Here is a 17370-nt window from a genome sequence, read left to right as displayed (position 1 = left end):
GTGACGTCACGAATGAACTCAGTGTTAATAGGCTGAACCTTTTTGACAGTTCAGTGGTACTGTTTACAAGCACTTAGTCGTTTTTTCGAAAAAAAAAATTCTAAAATTTCCGAATTTTAACTTGAAAATTGTCGAGGAACAGCGCGTTGCAAGGATTACGCTCGTGAACATTGCAGAAATGTGGTTTACATCTCACTGCAATCTGAAAAATTATCGGGAAAATCCACCCAAGAAAAAATCGACTAAGTCCACGTAAACAGTACCACTAAACTGTCATCAGATTGAGGTTAACCCCGACGGTGCAAAACCTAATGTCGTGCATCCCAGGGTATGGGATCACGAAGAGTACGTAAACAGTATGTGGCCAGCATCCAAACGGAAGTTGTATGACCATGAATTAACAAGTTAGAAAGTGTTTTAGCAGCTTTAAACGCATGCAAACCTCTAATCAACGAAAATAATAAGCAAGCTGCTATCCAAACCATTTTATCTCGACTGGAAGGCTAGGCTCGCGCGGCAGTGAATATTAACCCTGCTAGCGTCGACGAAATTATTAACAAATTAAAAGAAAAATGTTGCATTTCCACTGCACCGAAGTACCATAATCGCGAAACTGAATGCAACCAAACAACGCGACAGTTTCGAAAAGTTTACAGAGAGCATCGAGAAGTCAACACGGAACGAGTCTACCATAGTTTGGATACCGCTTGAACAACAAGAAAGCCCTTCTCCCATTTGAAGTCTGCTCGATCGAACAATGTGATATGCAAACTTGCTATACAGGAAAACCTCTGTTGGGTAGACGCCTTCAAATACAGGCAACAAGACTAAATCGATACGTTTTATATGGCCATAACTAAGATCGTGAAATATTTCTTTCGGCTCAAAAACAAACTGTAATAGGAAATCTAAATCATCGGAAGAGGTCTTTCAAACATTCCAACTTTACATTTCAAGTGTGTTGTACTCTTCAAGTAGCGCAACACTGCGATCCGACACCTTCAAGGAACATTTACTAAAGCCCTACAGTAAAAGTATGGACGTCTGTCAAAAGTTGTTCCAATCGAACCGTCAAAATGCACCGCTTTGCTCGATTGGTCAGTTTTGTGGTGACAGTCGTCCATACTTTAACTAGAGGGCTTTAACATGTACTCATCGCTGAGTTCCTGCACATTTTGCGATTTATGAGTAAACTGAACTCAAATTAGTTCAAAAAATCAAAATCATTGATCATATATTCGTTATAAGTCAGGTAACACAGTAGTGCGGAAAAAGTATTAACATACCAGTCACTCAGCACTGGCATGAGTTTAAATCGGGTGCCGTTCATGGAGGCGAACATAGTGGGCTTCTCCGGACAGTTCAAGACCAGAGGTTTTCATTTGAAAGAAAATCGAAACGGAGCATCGGAATCTATCAATTAATGTATTGGGACTTACCGTTTTATGCCTCGTGCCACAATCCCTTCAATCTTTCGCTAGTTTAATAGGAACATGGTTGAAATTAGAGTGGGCAATATTTAAGAAACATAGGAGGCCTAACTCGATATTGGAGAGGTCATGGAGTAGGAAAGGATATGTCGTCGGTTTCATGCAATACTGTCGCATGATTCTTTTCATTTCTATTGGAATAAAGCGGGTGTGTTTCATTAATTTTATCAAAAATTCGTACACAAATTTAGCAAACCAACGATGTTTACTACTTTCTATAGAAAATATGTTGAGTTGTGCAAAAATGGGTTTATTTTTTTGAGTTGTGAACATATAGCATGAAGAAAACTTGCATAACTCAAAAAAGTGCCTTTCATGATATTTTTCGATTATTCTCAAATTACACAATGGGTTTCTGTGGAATGATACTTCACACAATTTGCCGTCATTTGCCATCAAAATCTCTAAATTTGGGAAATTTCTACTTTGTGAAAGTATTGCATGCAACCGACGATACAGTGGCGTCGCGTAATCGCACTTTTTATCTGTGCACTAAGTATTCTAGTAAATTCTAGCTTTACTAATATTTATCCATTGGTAGCAATATTGTAAGATTTGTTCACGTTTTGAGAGCTGCTGTCCCAAAAACTTGCTACCGGTAAATTCCCTCAAGTCTCGTTTCCTGCCCGCATAACGGTGTGGCCCATAAAAAAAAGAAGCTCCAATCAAAACTTGCACTTTTCAACGCATAATCTTACGTGCTACCTTAATAAATCTAACGAAAATAAAACTGACTAGACTCTAAACAATTTGAAAGATCGAATCGAGATTTGAATTAAATGCGTGCAATGAATGGTACTAATAATATTGTTCCAAAATAACAGGTGGCCTCCTCCTGTTGGAGTCCTATTCGACGACGTTTTAAAGCTTTAAAATAGAGATATAAAAGGCAATCCAACAACTAGGTTGATACCAGACGGCGGCGGGGAATGTCACGGTTTCACTTAAGGGATTAGGTATTCGAGAGAGATAGAAGGCGATCATTGTTCGCTCTGTCATTGTTTAGCACCTTCTTCTTCTTCTTTCTTTCTCTAGATCCTACTTACTGTCACTGGCGTCGGCGTCCTCCTCGGTTCCCTCGTCGGACAGCAGCGTCTCCTCCAGCTTCAAGCGGATGTACTCCCGCTGCAGATCGGACAATTCCCGACGGAGCCTTTTCACCTTCTTCTCCAGCTCCTTCTCTTCGCTAACGATTCCGAGCATCCGATCTCGGTTGGTCCGCGCAACGCTCTGATCAATCACCCACCGGGTGTACGCGTCCGACCACAAAACGATGCTGAGCGGTGCCACCGAGGGCCATATTACGACCGAGTTCGGAATGTACATCGGATTGAGCAACGTGTCGATCACTTCCGGCCGATTGATGTAGCTCCACAAACTAGTAGTCCGCTCCCGTACGCGCAGTTCGATCCGCTCCCGTTCCGAGTTCGCCAGGAACGTCCCGTATTGACTGCTGTAGCTGTGCTCGAACAGCACTATCAGATAGCGGGAATCGAACTCGAAGCTGCACGGAAACTGATGGTACAGCTGGAACACACAGTCCAGGAACAGCACGAACGTCGCGCTGGACGTCTTGTGTCGCTGGACCGATGGGGTGTAGCACGAGTTTTTGTGGCGGGTCGAAAATGGGTACCCTGCCTGCAGCCACTCCCGCTCGATTAAAGCTTGCAATCTGGAAATAGGAGGAAAACATAGGACGTTAAAAAATGTGTATACTCATGGGGGCCAGATTTTTTTTTTTTTTTCATTATCGTTAGGTTCTCATTTTTCATTTTCATTTTCATTTTCAAGCACAGAAGGGGGTCATAGGGCCAAGTCACAAGCGAAAAATCGCTGTCCATACTGCACCAGGGTAGAGGTATAGATTTGGCATCACAGAATAATAACCACAGGGGTCAAATGAATCCTGTTTACGATACCGGATAGTAAGGAAAGCTGTTGAACATAGGGGATAGTCAGAGTAACAGCAATAATAGTGAAAGTTAGGAAAATAAGCAGGTAGAGATGGTTGATTTGCAATGGCTATCGACTCTGTTATATGGCCTACCGTATCAGATTCAAATTTAAGGTCGTTTAATATTGCGCTTATTACTTTTATCTTTATTCTAAGCAATCTCCTTTCATACTTGTTTGTTTTAAAGTGAACTGGATGAAATGATTGTTTTATCAAAATTATGTTAAAGTTAACTACTATTCATATTTGCTAATTAATACCTAAATGTAATTTTTAATTTTATGAAGATAAGTTGCTCAGAATAGCAGCCTGTAATTCCGTACCAGAATCCGCCTCCAATTTAATGTCTTTTGTGGATTCGTAGTAGCAAAGTTGTGCTAAAAGCTAAATAGTTACCTAAGAATACTACCTAAATCGTTCACAATCAGAGCCGGGCCACTGATGAAAACCAAAACTACAACCCTGAAAAAACGAATCGATATTTTCGAAGGCGAACACAACCTATTCTTGCTAGTGATTCTGTCCAATTGTTAGGTATCCAAATTATAGTCATTCGTAAATTTATTATTGAATATATGGATGAATTACACTCTGAAAAATTTTCACGTCCGATTTACGTGAAATATCTCGTAGCTGCTCTGATTTTAGAAAACCTCAAATGTTACGTGACGTTAGTCACTTTGACCTGCATCACACGTCATGTTCACTAAAAATGTTAGTGAAATCTACCATATTTTCACGTGAACATATTTAGTGTGTCTGTGTTAGTGAGTTTCCGACTTTGACATTTCAGTGAAACTAGGTTTACGTGATTTTCAGGTATGCAAAAAATCAATATGGCGTCAAAGTGTAATTTGGCGGAAGAACTCCTCAACGATTTAAAATTTCCCGACAGCTTGCTGAAAGTATTGGACGGTAATTTGATTATTTTACTTTATTTGTTTAAGATTATGAGTCACTAACGTAGCTTCTTTTATATGTTTATAATTTCAGAAGGTGGATTCGGTATCTTTAACCTCCTTACTGCATCCGAGGATCAGTTCTTAGCATGCTTAGAAGAGCTGGGCTATAAAGATATTTCGCGCACATCGTCATATTTATTCGGATTTCAGATGGGCGATATTCGATTACGAAAATACTTCTCCGAGCTTGTTAGCCTCTGCGTCTACAGACAGATTATGAAGTGATGCTTTCAGGCAGTGTGAATAACAAAGGAACTAATTATCGAACAGGAAATGTCATGACAATGTTCAGAAACGGTACCACACTTTTATATGAGATTCTTGAAATAATGTATTTAGAAAATTCATTGTATTTAATAGTACAAATGTGGGATGTAGGCCAATACCAAGAACACTTTTTAGCATACCAAGCGATGAATCGTTTAAGTTTGGTAAATATAATTAGCATAGATTATTTTGACAGTCAGCCTGTATCACTACATCGCGTTGAAAATTCGTACATGTTTAGAGTTAAGAATAATTTTAATGATAATTTAAATAAATGTTTGAAACAGAGTTTGAAACAGATTTATAAATATTTTGTTAAACAGTCAATAATTTGCAATTTTATGAGCAGGTATAAATATCAAATGCAACACGCAACATTTATAGCTGCCCGATAAAATTGCAAAATATTGACTGCTGCTATTAATACGTTCAATTACTATCACTCCAAAATCACGTGCAAATGACGTGAAACGCATTTCGAATGAAACGGAATATCACTTAAAAATTACGAATGTTTCCTGTATTTTTTACTCAATTAAGTAGTACGTGGAAATCATGCCTTATATACTTGACTGATCACGTAGACAAATGAAACTGATTTTTTTTTGGCTACATAGTATTCCAGTCAAAGTTACGTGAAAAGTAGGGTGAACGAAAACCACCTATGTTCTCAGGTAGATCGGACGTGAAGATTTTTCAGAGTGTATCTATTATTGAATAACTATTATTTACGATAATTACATAGAAGAAATAACATATAAACTACAAACAAAACGTGACTACTAAAATCTCAAAAAGATATTCTCACAAGTATATTTTACGCAACCAGGAATCTCAAAACCATTAGACGCTATAATGATACTCTGCACATGTTAGACACAAGAAAAGGCCAAAAAGCAAGCGTCCGACACACAAAACCCGCCAAATCCACTGGCAGTCACAATCAACGATTCTACGAATCGCGAGCACGAATCATAAAACCGCTGACTGCGACACTCTGAAAGCGAAATTGACAGGCTCAAACACAGGTCAAACACCCGCCCTCCAATCTCCTCCCGCATCCAACAACACAAACCTCCACTACAACATCTAACGAATTCAAAACTCCGAAAATCACTCATCTATAGAAAGTGAGTGGAAGCAACCCTGCATGCAACTATTCTTCATGATACGCTTTGTCTGTCTATCTTTCTATTAGGCCTGTGGACATGTGTTAGCTTCGAAACTTCTAACCAAACTAGGAAAATTTTGAAATCACAAAAAAAAAAAATTCAAAGGTAATTACAAGCAAAATACATATTGATTTTTTTACGCAAAACCGAGCAAGTAATATTAAATCTCTTGTATTGTATGCTAATGCTAATTGACTGTAACAAAAATAATATGCTTAAATAAAATAAAATATTAATAAAATGATATGCAAAATTTACTAGAAGGTCATTACTTTATTGGTGAGAAGTTTCTAATAAGCCCTCCCAGTTCCTCTGTATACAGAACAAATCTGATACTATAATCAGAATTGCTCAGTCTGCATGAAGCAGCCGATTGCATCAAGGAAGTTCTATTAACAACCAAGAATTAATCGTTTGAGGTATACTGAAGCATTAAGAAGGTGATATGTGTCACTATGGGAAATCATCATCGTTGCAAATATAAAGAAATTAAACATAACCCTTTGCTTCAGTACCGTCAACCTCCATGTCCATGGGGAGGGCATTATCGTTAGGTTCTCATAACTTTAACACTCCGAATACGATGCCTCCGAAAAACGTGTAACGGCAAGTTTGCAATGTCATAACTTAGGCATTTCTCAACGAATTTCAATTTTGTGGTACCTTTAGAATTCTTAGGGTTTGTAAATAATTTTGATTGCAAAAAACATTAAAAATAGAGTACATATAGTCTACTTTTTTAAAAAGCGAAAAGAGTTGTTACACGTTTTTTTGAGAGGTGTGTTTGTAGGGTTTTGCAAGTGGCGCAAGATCTGTAATTTAAATTAATGGGCACAAATGTTCACAATTAGCCAGAAAACAGTCATGGTTCCTATATATGGATCCTGGAGACAACGGAACGGTCCTCAAAAAATCCGGAACATCCGTAAAAGTGGTCGATCCGTGAACCTGATCCTAGAGCTCTGTGGTTTTTTTTTTTAAACATTAGGAACTGTTATATAAAAAAATATTTTGGGGTAGTGACATAAACATGTACCTGGCTGGCCATGAGACCGTCCGCCGGAAGATCCGGAACATCCGTAAAAGTGGACAATCCATGAAACTGATCCTATAGCTCCTATGTGATATAAGAATGAATTTGGGACATGGACTCAGATGGCCATCGGACCATCCAGCGGAAGATCCGGAACATCCGTAAAAGTAGTAAATCCACGATCCTGATCCTTTTCCTGAAACTTGTAAGACTTTCCCGAATTTTGTAGAACTTGCATGAAGTTCGAAGGCCTTATCTGAAGTTTTTAGAAATAGAACTTTTTTATTGAACAAGTTGAACAGGTACTTCGAAGTAGTTACGCGTCGGCACTGCTGAAGTCTGCTATCAATTAAGCACAAATCATACATGCAATTGATTCGAGAGAAAATCAAATTAAAAATAAATACAAAATATATTTACTAAATTCTCAGGGTAAATTTTGTTCATGAATGTTTAGTTGTATGAAAGATTTAGCTTGAACAAAATGGTTAGTTTTGACCTGATTATAAAAAGAAACTTTGACATACATAAAATTTAAAACCTATTTAAATTATACAAACAAGATAATTTTTCTGGTGGACTTCCCGGTCTTTCCTGTTGAAAATAAATTCCCGACTTTTTCCCGGTTTTCCTGGTTCACTTGCCACCCTGAACCATGCCCAGACAAGATTTCAACTATAGAACGGGCAAATGCATCACAAAATAAAACGGAATTGAAGTCATTGTTGGGATTAATTGATTATTATCACAGATTCATCCCACGCTTATCATCAAAGTTGTATTTCTTATATAATTTGTTAAAAAATGGCGTCCAGTTTGTATGGGATGAAAACTGCGATAAAGCTTTTCAAGAAAGTAAGAAATCCTTGTTAGATACACATGCGTCTGATATGGTTTAGGGGGAGTAATGGCTCACATTGTTGAAGAAGTTGAGAAGCCAATATTGTTTACATCGTTTTCGTTGAACTCAGCTCAAAAGAACTACCCTATCCTTCATTTGGAAGCACTTGCTTCAGTATGTACTGTGAAGAAATTTCATAAATTTCTATACGGGAAAAAGTTCCACATTTACACTGACCACAAACCATTGGTAGGAATTTTTGGTAAAGATGGTAAAAATGCCATTTATGCCACTAGGTTGCAAAGATATGTACTCGAGCTATCAATTTATGAATTTGAGATACAATATAGAAAGTCAGAGCGAAGGTGTAACGCTGATTTTTGCTCTCGATTTCCTTTGGATCGGGCAGTCCCCGATGAATACGATAAAGAACTAATCAGTAGCATAAATTTTAGTGGAGAATTTCCTATAGACCATAAAGCGATAGCATTGAAAGCAATCAGTTATTTCATTTATACAAAAAGGTTGGCCATCAAAGGTGGGTAAACAATTTGTCGACTAATCAGCAAGATTCAGAGCTCGTAGATAAATATATTTTATATCAGAATAGAGTTGTAGTACCTTCATCAATGAAACAACACATATTTATGCTTTTACATGCTAATCATACAGGTATGGTAAAAATGAAGCGTTTAGCAAGACAAAATGTTTACTGGTTTGGAATAAACTCAGATATTGAAAAATATGTAGCAAACTGTGATGCGTGCAATGGCATGGCAGCTGTTCCAAAATACAAACTGACTCTAAATGGACTCCAACCACACGACCCTTTAGCAGAATTCATATCGACTTCTTTTATTTTAATCATCGTACATTTTTATTTTCGAAGTGGTTGGAGATTGAATGGATGAAGACGGGTACTGATTGTGGAAAAGTTTTGAAGAAATTAGTAGCTCAATTTGCTAGGTTTGGTTTACCTGATGTATTGGTTTCCGATGGTGGACCGCCATTCAGTTCTTTTGAGTTTATGAACTTTTTAAAACGACAGGGGATAGTTGTACTTAAAAGTCCACCTTACAACCCCTCCAGTAACGGACAAGCGGAAAGGCTAGTGAGAACTGTAAAGGATGTTCTAAAAAAAATTCTATTAGATCCAGAAATTTCACATTTGGATTTGGAGGACCAAATTAGCCTGTTTTTAATCAATTATAGAAACAACTGTTGACGGAAACTTTCCATCACATTTGATTTTTGCATACAAACCAAAAATCATTTTTGATTTGTTGAATCCCAAAATGCAATATAAACAACACCTAGCGGTGCAAGACGAATATGGCCAAAGGGTTGATCAATTTTTCCCTTGGATGATGAGGTTAATACGAAAGTTAGTGGGGTTAACCCCGTTAATGGACCAGATCCATTCGAAAACCTGACAGAAGGGGATGAAGTGTGGTATAAAAACCACAATCCCCCTTACTCGGCTAAATGACCAAAGGCACATTTTGTAAAAAAAATATTCTCGTAACACATTACAGATGCAATCTAAAATGGAATCAAGAGCAGTGAAGCAGTGAAGAATTCAATGGATTTTCGGAAGCTAAAATCAAGCGTGGGCGTAAACGGAAATACGTAGTCGAAAATTCGACAGATGATATCGAAACGCCATCGAATCTGGCTCCAAGGCGTTCTAAGAGATTAAGGAAGGGAAAGTTTGACGGAGAATTTGTGTATTGAATTAATTGTGCATATTATAATAAGGATTGCTTTCTGATTAAAATTATTAACGCATACTAATATTGTGAATTAGGAAACTAAATTAAAATAATGAATTTAACTGACAAGAATCTTTCCAAGGGGGAAGAGCTAAGGTATCTGCCTTGAGCGTGCAGGCGAAAAGCGTTAAGCGAACACGGCGAATGAGGACGACCTAAATTTGAGTTAAGTTCACTCATAATCGCCAAAAGTGCAGGAACTCAGCGATGAGTAAATTTGTCTCATAGTTTCCTGTGGAAAACCTAAAAAATCTGCCCGGAAAATGAGGAAATTGACGAAATTTTTATTCAGTCTCGGAGTAGCACCAATAGACTGAGTGAATCCAATCTTTACTTTTCTCAAATTCGGGAATTTTTCCCTGGAAAAACTTGGGAAAACATGAGACAAATTTTACTCATCGCTGAGTTCCTGCAGTTTTGGCGATTATGAGTGAACTAAACTCAAATTTGGGTCGTTCTCATTCGCCGTGAGAGCGAAAAATTACTCAGTTGATCTGTGAGCCTTTTGAAAGTTGTAAAGCGAAAGCAATAAAGTTTGATTACGGCACTTGCTTGTGATACCTCCAACTGTGAACACGGTCTTTTATTTCGTTCGAGTTTATTTTCACCACGATCACTACTGTTAACTAGTTTCCCAGACATAAAACTTAGGAGAACATCAGGACAGATCAATTAATTTCAATCAATTTGCTCAAATTATAAAGGAGTTCTGAGAAACTCAGGCAATTTCCGAAAACTTCAGCAATGTCCTGAGGGGCTAATGCAAATTTAGGAAACGTAAGGGAAGTTACATGAACATTAGAACCTTAGAACATTGCGAGAACATTTTATGGGAAGTTCTATGCTTTTTTAATGGCAGTGTCGATAACTTTTAAAAATCAAAAAAAAATCGGGAAGATCAGAGAACTTCAATGCTGATGTTACAACGAGTGTTACAATAAATTCAAGAAATGTGTGAGAGCATTTTAGAGATTTCGTAATCTTCAAGAAAGTCCAGAGACCTTCAAAGATGATTAGAGATATTCCGGTAGTCACAGTCCCTAATTTCAGGAAAATTACAAGAACTTTTAAGGAATTTCGAGGAATTATGGAATATTCCTAACTGCATTTCAGGAATGTTCCGAAAACTTGTGGAAATTGTGGACTCTTCAGGGATGTTTTATGAATTATGTACTTATTTCTTTCGACTGTTCCGTAAGCGGTCTGGTTTCTGACTTAAGGAAGTTCAATTAATTCTCCCAGAAATTTCTTTCGTCTTCTTCTGGAAGTTTGACCATAAGCCAAAGGTTTTTTGTTCGACTTCTTTTGGAAGGTTTTTTCGAGCTTCCTCTGGCTTTTTCTGGAAATGGCTACTTCTGTAAATTTACTTCCGATTTTTGAAACTTTTCTGGCTTCCTTTGGATGTGACATCCGATTTTTTATCCGATAGTTTATTTAAATTTTCGCCACAAGTTTCTCAATTCGTGTCTTGGAAGTTTCCCGGATGTTTTTTCTAACTTTTCTTAGAACTTTACTCGAACTTCGTCCAGGAGAGCTTCTTTTGTCTTTCTCTGGATGTTTTTTTCAGCTTCGTTCAGAAGCTAATTCAAACATTCCGAATTTTTCGATCATAGTTCAAAAGCAAACATTTTGCTTTGATTAACGGCTTTCTCAGTCTTAAAATACTGCAACGACTACGATGTAATCTGCTCGGCATTTCGGCCACGGGTTGTGACCTTTTTCAAGGGAAAATATTAGTTATCTTTATTGTCAATAGCTTAGTCGTTGTTGTGGCTGATTTTCCATATATTGGTTTCATTTAATGATATTTAATTGAAAAAAAAACTACTTGGTCACAATTTCGATCACCATTTGAGGACAACGGTAATTTAAAAAAATTGAAGGGTATTTTAAGACTGAGAAAGCCGTTAAACAAAGCAATTCTTCTCAAGTCCCAGTCGTCACCATTGTTAAAAATTTTACTTTCAAAAACGGGAAAAATATAAAATTAATTAAATAGTAAATACCGATTTTTTTTACCTTTGATACGGATAAGCTTTGAAAAATCTGGCAACACTGCACCAAACATTGGTGAGATTGAGTTTCATGATTTTTGTTTTACACCCGAACGCTCCCGAAAATGGCTATATAGCAGCAGTCGTTCGTGTCTGCCTTCGGTGAAGATACAAAAAGAGATAGCATTTAAACAGAGCAAGTCAATTGATCAAGTCAGTTGAATTCAACTGACTTGAACGCGAATTGAACGTGTAAACAATGCCATTCAACTGACTTGATCAACTCACTTGAATTGAAAAAAGTTGAACCAGGCTCAACTTTTCAAGTCAATTGAATTCAACTGAGTTTCCTAGTCCAAACCCAGCTTTATCTTTCTAAGAAAACCAGGTGCAACGTGCAACTGAATCATTTCTTGCGTCGATTCAACTCTCAGCTTCAATCGAGGCATAAACTTTACACGTTGTGAATAGTCTCGCAATATCAAAGGAGCTTGTAAAATCAATATCAAGTGATATTGTGCGCGTATGGGAGCGGAAAAATATTAATTTGACTATGCTATCACTGCTCTGACCGATTGAATTGCAGGATGGAACTGATATGCGATTACTTTGCTTGTTGGGACAAACTGCCTTGATGTTGTTTTCAAATTGTTCAATATAAAGGCCGATATTCTTATCACATAATATGAAAAATAGATGCCAATTAACCACTTCATTCGAGCAGTTAAATGACTACCACTCGAACTTTGAAATAAACCATTATTTTGAGATTTTTTCTTCTAGAACCACGAGAAAAGTAGCCAACATTTGTGCGTTCGTTAGAAAAATTGAAATTAGTTGGTCCAGTTTTGTGGAATCGCTGGTAGAAAGTCACACTATAACTGCTTGACAAAGTGGTCAATTTGATAGTGGATAGCGTTTTTATCAAAAAAAAAAAAATGACGAAAATCCACATGGGACTGATATGCGATTGTAGGCAACACTTACCCTTTTATTGTCCTGCAGTCGGGATTTAGAATGATCTGCGCCACCGAAGTGACGATCAGTGGCGTGTCCAGTCCTTTGCCGCCGTGCACTACGACGGGCACTCCCTCCTTGGCCAGACATTGAGCCACCACGCAGGAAACGTTCATCGCATTCAGCACGAAGCTCAACCAGCTGGAGCTTTCCAGCCGCGAAAGCCACCGATCCGAACTGGTGGCGACATCGTTACATGCATCCATCAGCTTCACGAAACTATCCAATAAACTGGAGATGGACGACGTTAGCGACCCAATGGGCCGGCTCAGTATCCGCCACTGGGGGTAGTGAGGTTCGATTTCGGTGTTGGTATTTTTCGTTTTACCCCACGTGTCGAAGATGTAGCCCTTCTTCGCACCTGGTTCGACCAGCGAATTAAGTATGGCTTCGTCTGCTCGACATCGTTTCACACCAGGTCCGGCGAGGGGTTGAGCACATCGAAATAGCACCGCTCCGTTGGTGTGCTTGTATGCCAGCACCGGAAATCGTCCGCCATCGCGGAAGGCAGCTGATTGAATGATTTGTTCGTCGCTAATCGACTTTTGCACCAACATTCGGGAGCCATAGGTTGGACAAACCTTAAAATCGTGATTGACCGTCGACAGACGCCATTCGTCCGTGGCAAGCAGTTTAGCATATTCAGTCTCAATGGTGTACTCGGTGTGGCCATCTTGCATCACGTTGTACATTGGGATGTAGAAAAACGGGTACAGTTTCTTGGTTTCCTCCAAATTCGACAACTGCTCGATGGAATTGGAAATGTTAAAGTACTCCTGCGGGGAGTTGATCCTGAGCTGGATGATCCGGAGATCTTTGCACTTGAGCGTGATGGTACCTCCCTCGAGTACATTGTTAACGATGTATGGTTTCCGTTCGACTAAATCCACGTTTTGATGAAGCAACTGGAAGTAAAAGATAACGACACCTTGAGTACACACCTAACGTACACAGAAAAAAAAAAGTTGTTGAATATTACATCCACACAGCTGCACAGAGGTCATTCCGCTGATTTTGCGAACAAAATTACATCAATTGATGTAATATTGTACCTGCGTTTTTCTATTACATCATGATTTCATCATACATCAGTTTGAATTACTTTGATCGATATTACTTTTTTTTTTGCTGTGTACCTACACAATATGGCGTTTTGAAATGTTGTGAAATCCTGATATCATATCATTCGAGCAGTTTGAAATGATGTGTTCAACAACTCGATCGTTTCGAAATGTTGTGAAATCAAGAATTTGATGATGTGTCGTTTACCGATTGAACAATTTCGAAATATGGTGTTGTGAAATGTTGTGAAATCAAGGGAGCATACAATTCTAGCTGCTTAAAATGATGTGTCCTACATCTAGAACTTTACCGTGGAACAATATTTTGATATTTTTCTTCTAGAATGCTGAGGAAACCGAACTTTTGGTCAGTGGGGACCTCAACCTCAACCAATAACTAGTTTGTAATAACTAGAGTCGGTGTATAATGAGTCACGCCAAGAGAAAAACAGTTGAACTCGCATCACGGTTTTCGAAAGATTCCCTTTCTTTTAACTTGGCAACAGAGGACTTCTGCATCAACTTCAAATGACTTCTAGCTAGGAAAAAAATTAACGGCTCTAGTAAATCATTATATCAGTGATTTTGTCGAATTATCTTAAGGAAAAATAGTAGAAATTGTCATTACTGATCATTACAAAACGTATCGCATGACAAATGTAATACTCACTGCGTGTATATGATCATTTCTTCGGTTATATTTAATATTTAATTGCAATACCTTTCGTGGACCTTTCATAGCATCGTAATGCTTGTTTACTTTGCACGATACACGGTGTTTCGCGAAAACCCATTAATGGGTATAAAAATACCCATTTCCGCTAAAAGTGCCCCTCCTCATTTAATGGGTAAACTATGGTTTACTCATAAATGGGTAAATGGGTGGTCTGTCAATAAATGGGTGTTTTTTCACCCATTTTCTTATATTGTGTTTACCGTAAAATGGGTGAAAAAATACCCATTTTTACAAATGGAGGATGCAAGCGATCGTTGATGTAAAAATGTTTTTAAAACATTGAAAATAAATGCAGGTGTTCCGCTCAAATTTTTCACGAAACATTATAATACAAATTATCCATTGTATTGACTTATCCGTAAGTCTCTCCAACGTTTTGGATTCTAACATTTTCCGGAGATCGTTGCTGCGGACAGTAACTGTTTGCATCGAGGTTTGCATTCCCAATGAGCCGGTGACGGAAATGAGACAATAAAATTTCGAAGTGTTTTTTCACCCATTAATGGGTAAAAAATATACCCATTATTCAACCGTGAACTGATTCTTTAAATGGGTATTTTTTCACCCATTTTAGGATTTAAAAATTCCCCCATTTTTTGACAGCTGCATACATGGTTTGAAAATGGGTATTTTTTTACCCATTAATGGGTTTTCACGAAACACCGTGTAGGTAGCCGGTTTGACAGTTCAATAGGTAGACTTGGCTTCACTCTTGGCGTGACTCATTATACACCGACTCTAGTAATAACATGTTATAATAATTATCGACAAGAAAAATGCCTTATAGGCTCAGAAAATTTTATAACTGCTCAGTCTGGCCAATGCTATGTTCAGACTACGGAATTGTAACACGTTGCAAGGCTATCTTGATGACGTTTTTCTTGTTAATTATTCTTTGACCTAATACTCTTGTAATATATTATAACCTCTGTAGCCTGAACATAGCAAAATCCGTATAATTAACCACTTTATTCGAGCACTTAAAATGACGTTTACTACCACTCGAACTTTGAAATAAAACATTATTTTGAGATTTTTTCTTCTAGAACCTCGAGAAAAGTAGCTAACATTTGTGCGTTTCATAAAAAAATATAAATTATTTGGTCCAGTTTTGTGAAATCGCTGGTAGAAAGTCACGCCAAAACTGCTTGACAAAGTGGTCAATTCAAATCGATACACAAACCATATGCTAGCACAGATTTTGCTAAAATGCCCAGTGGCGTCCCGTAACCTCACTTTTTACCTGTGCACCAACTTTCAAAACCAGATTTAATACCATATTCATACTCGAATCGGTTGAAAAATACACTTAATCTTCTAGTTAACTCGATATCTATCCATTGCAAGCAATATTTTGATAAATGGTGCATTGAGGTTAAGGAAATGCCACTGAAAACTACCCATAAAAGCATATCATCCCGTATGAATAGGAAACCAAGCAGTTCTGCTTTTATGGGCAGTAAAAGTAATACCAATTATAGAAAAAAATAAAATAATCTCACCCAAAGTTCCCGTGCGCCTTCCTTCCGTGTGCTCAGTATCAGGTGATGACCGGTGATGCAAAGCGTTCCATCGATGGACTCCCGTCGGAGTTGCTCGTACATCTGCACGCCATCCAGCTTTGGAGTTCTAATAAGCTCAGCAAACTCCATTTTGCTTTCACCGCGTTGGCAATACTCCTTCTTTTTCTTTTCCCCCTTACTGTTGCTGCTCGTACTTGCACTTAACTACACTCTCAATGAGTGGCTTGTGGTAGTAAATTTCATTTAATGTTGAAATTACAACCTACATCCGGCGCTCCTACGCATCTCGCCCACCTATCACAATCATGGCGTTCGATTGTGAAACATTGCCCAACAATGGCAAATGCAGGTTAGGTAAGGTTAGTTTATTAAAGAGACTTTCAGCCATTGGCTGGTTTGTCTTTAAATCCCAAATACACTTTTCAACACATAGTTTTGCCAATTATTCTGACCCTGACGTATTCGTAAACTGCTACTTAGAACGTATTATCAAATTAACACTTTCGGCAGAGGGTGAAAGTTTTAACACTGTAACTTGTGTGTAGTAGCAATGACGTTATAAATAAAATTAAACCCAATGCAATGAAAACAGGAAGAGGTTCGGCAGATCGAGAAATATTGTGAAGTAATCCAAAAAATCTACGTAAGCGCATTTAGTGATGTCACTAATGACTTGTATCGTACCCCTCATCACTGTGTGCTAGATAGAGAAAGACTATAATTTCCAAAGTTACCACAAGTTCTGCACTAATACTTGTGCATTTCACAAACGTCAGAGAAGTGCAAGAAAACCTTTTTTGAATTTACTAGAATTTACCCAAAATTATGCACTCAAAAATATTATTATGCAAAGAAGGATTAATTTTTATACGATTAAACTTCGAATATGTATATTTATATAGAGATTTTCACGTCCGGTTGTATTGGTGCGATATGTGAGAGTGTGTTAGTGAATATCCGAGGAAAATACATAACAAATCGATGTTAAACTCATTTTACCTTCATACATTTTTTAGGTTAGCCAGAGGAAAATAATAAACAACTTTACACATGTTTACATGGCGTTGCTCCCGATAGTGTGCGTGCGTTAAACGTCACTAATCTCTATATGTATACTGAAACAAATCGACATGTACCGTTTATTGGATCCATCTTAGAACATAGCAATGTCAGATTAGCGCTGGCGCTCTGCCTCCCGGACGTTTATACGTGTGTGATTGGTAGTTTTTTCGCTTTCCGGGAAGTTTTAGAATAGAGAAAGAAAACATGATTCAACATGTTTGCAAGCATCAGAAGAGATGTCGCAATCTGCGTTATTTGATTTTCTCCCGGACCAGAAATTACCCAACAAACAATTGCCTATTGAAGAAACGACTTCTTGACGATTTTATTCCACTTCATGCTTAATAATATTTGTACTATTTTTAATAATAACTTCTGTTTAGGCTTTGTTCACACAAATCTGGAGAATTTATTCAACCACAACATCGAAATATTTGGTGTTGAATAAGGTATGTCTAGAAGCTTTTATTCGACTTACAAAAGTTG

General features: G+C 37.8%; 1 protein-coding gene across 4 annotated transcripts; it reads right to left on the bottom strand.

Moving 5' to 3' along the window:
- Positions 1 to 310: 310 nt before the first annotated feature.
- LOC135697442 (myotubularin-related protein 9) lies at positions 311 to 16366 on the bottom strand. Of its 4 annotated transcripts, none has more exons than XM_065217184.1 (4): positions 16085 to 16366; positions 15802 to 16026; positions 12473 to 13407; positions 311 to 3162 (listed from the first exon to the last, which is right to left on the bottom strand). In XM_065217184.1, the coding sequence occupies exons 2-4, from the start codon at positions 15949 to 15951 to the stop codon at positions 2529 to 2531; spliced, it is 1719 nt and encodes a 572-aa protein (XP_065073256.1). In that variant the 5' UTR covers positions 15952 to 16026; positions 16085 to 16366; the 3' UTR covers positions 311 to 2528. The 4 variants fall into 4 exon arrangements, with proteins under 4 accessions (XP_065073256.1, XP_065073238.1, XP_065073248.1 ...); XM_065217166.1 differs by having other exon boundaries at positions 15802 to 16021; XM_065217176.1 differs by having other exon boundaries at positions 16089 to 16366.
- Positions 16367 to 17370: the final 1004 nt, after the last annotated feature.

The sequence above is a fragment of the Ochlerotatus camptorhynchus genome, unplaced genomic scaffold (assembly GCF_037179485.1).
Source record: "Ochlerotatus camptorhynchus isolate MF236.1 unplaced genomic scaffold, CSIRO-AGI_Acam_v1.1 ptg000007l, whole genome shotgun sequence".
In the NCBI taxonomy this organism is placed as follows: domain Eukaryota; kingdom Metazoa; phylum Arthropoda; class Insecta; order Diptera; family Culicidae; genus Ochlerotatus; species Ochlerotatus camptorhynchus.
This window is presented reverse-complemented; position numbering and strand designations above follow the sequence as displayed.

Bases quoted from the DNA above. Each gene is read 5' to 3' on its own strand.
- LOC135697442 (XM_065217166.1), bottom strand. From the start codon at position 16,107: ATGCGTAGGAGCGCCGGATGTAG. The intron at 13,408-15,801 runs GTGAGATTATTT...TTTTACTTCCAG, and splicing joins AAGGCGCACGGGAACTTTGG to TTGCTTCATCAAAACGTGGA. The intron at 3,163-12,472 runs GTAAGTGTTGCC...TCCTATTTCCAG, and splicing joins GACTGCAGGACAATAAAAGG to ATTGCAAGCTTTAATCGAGC.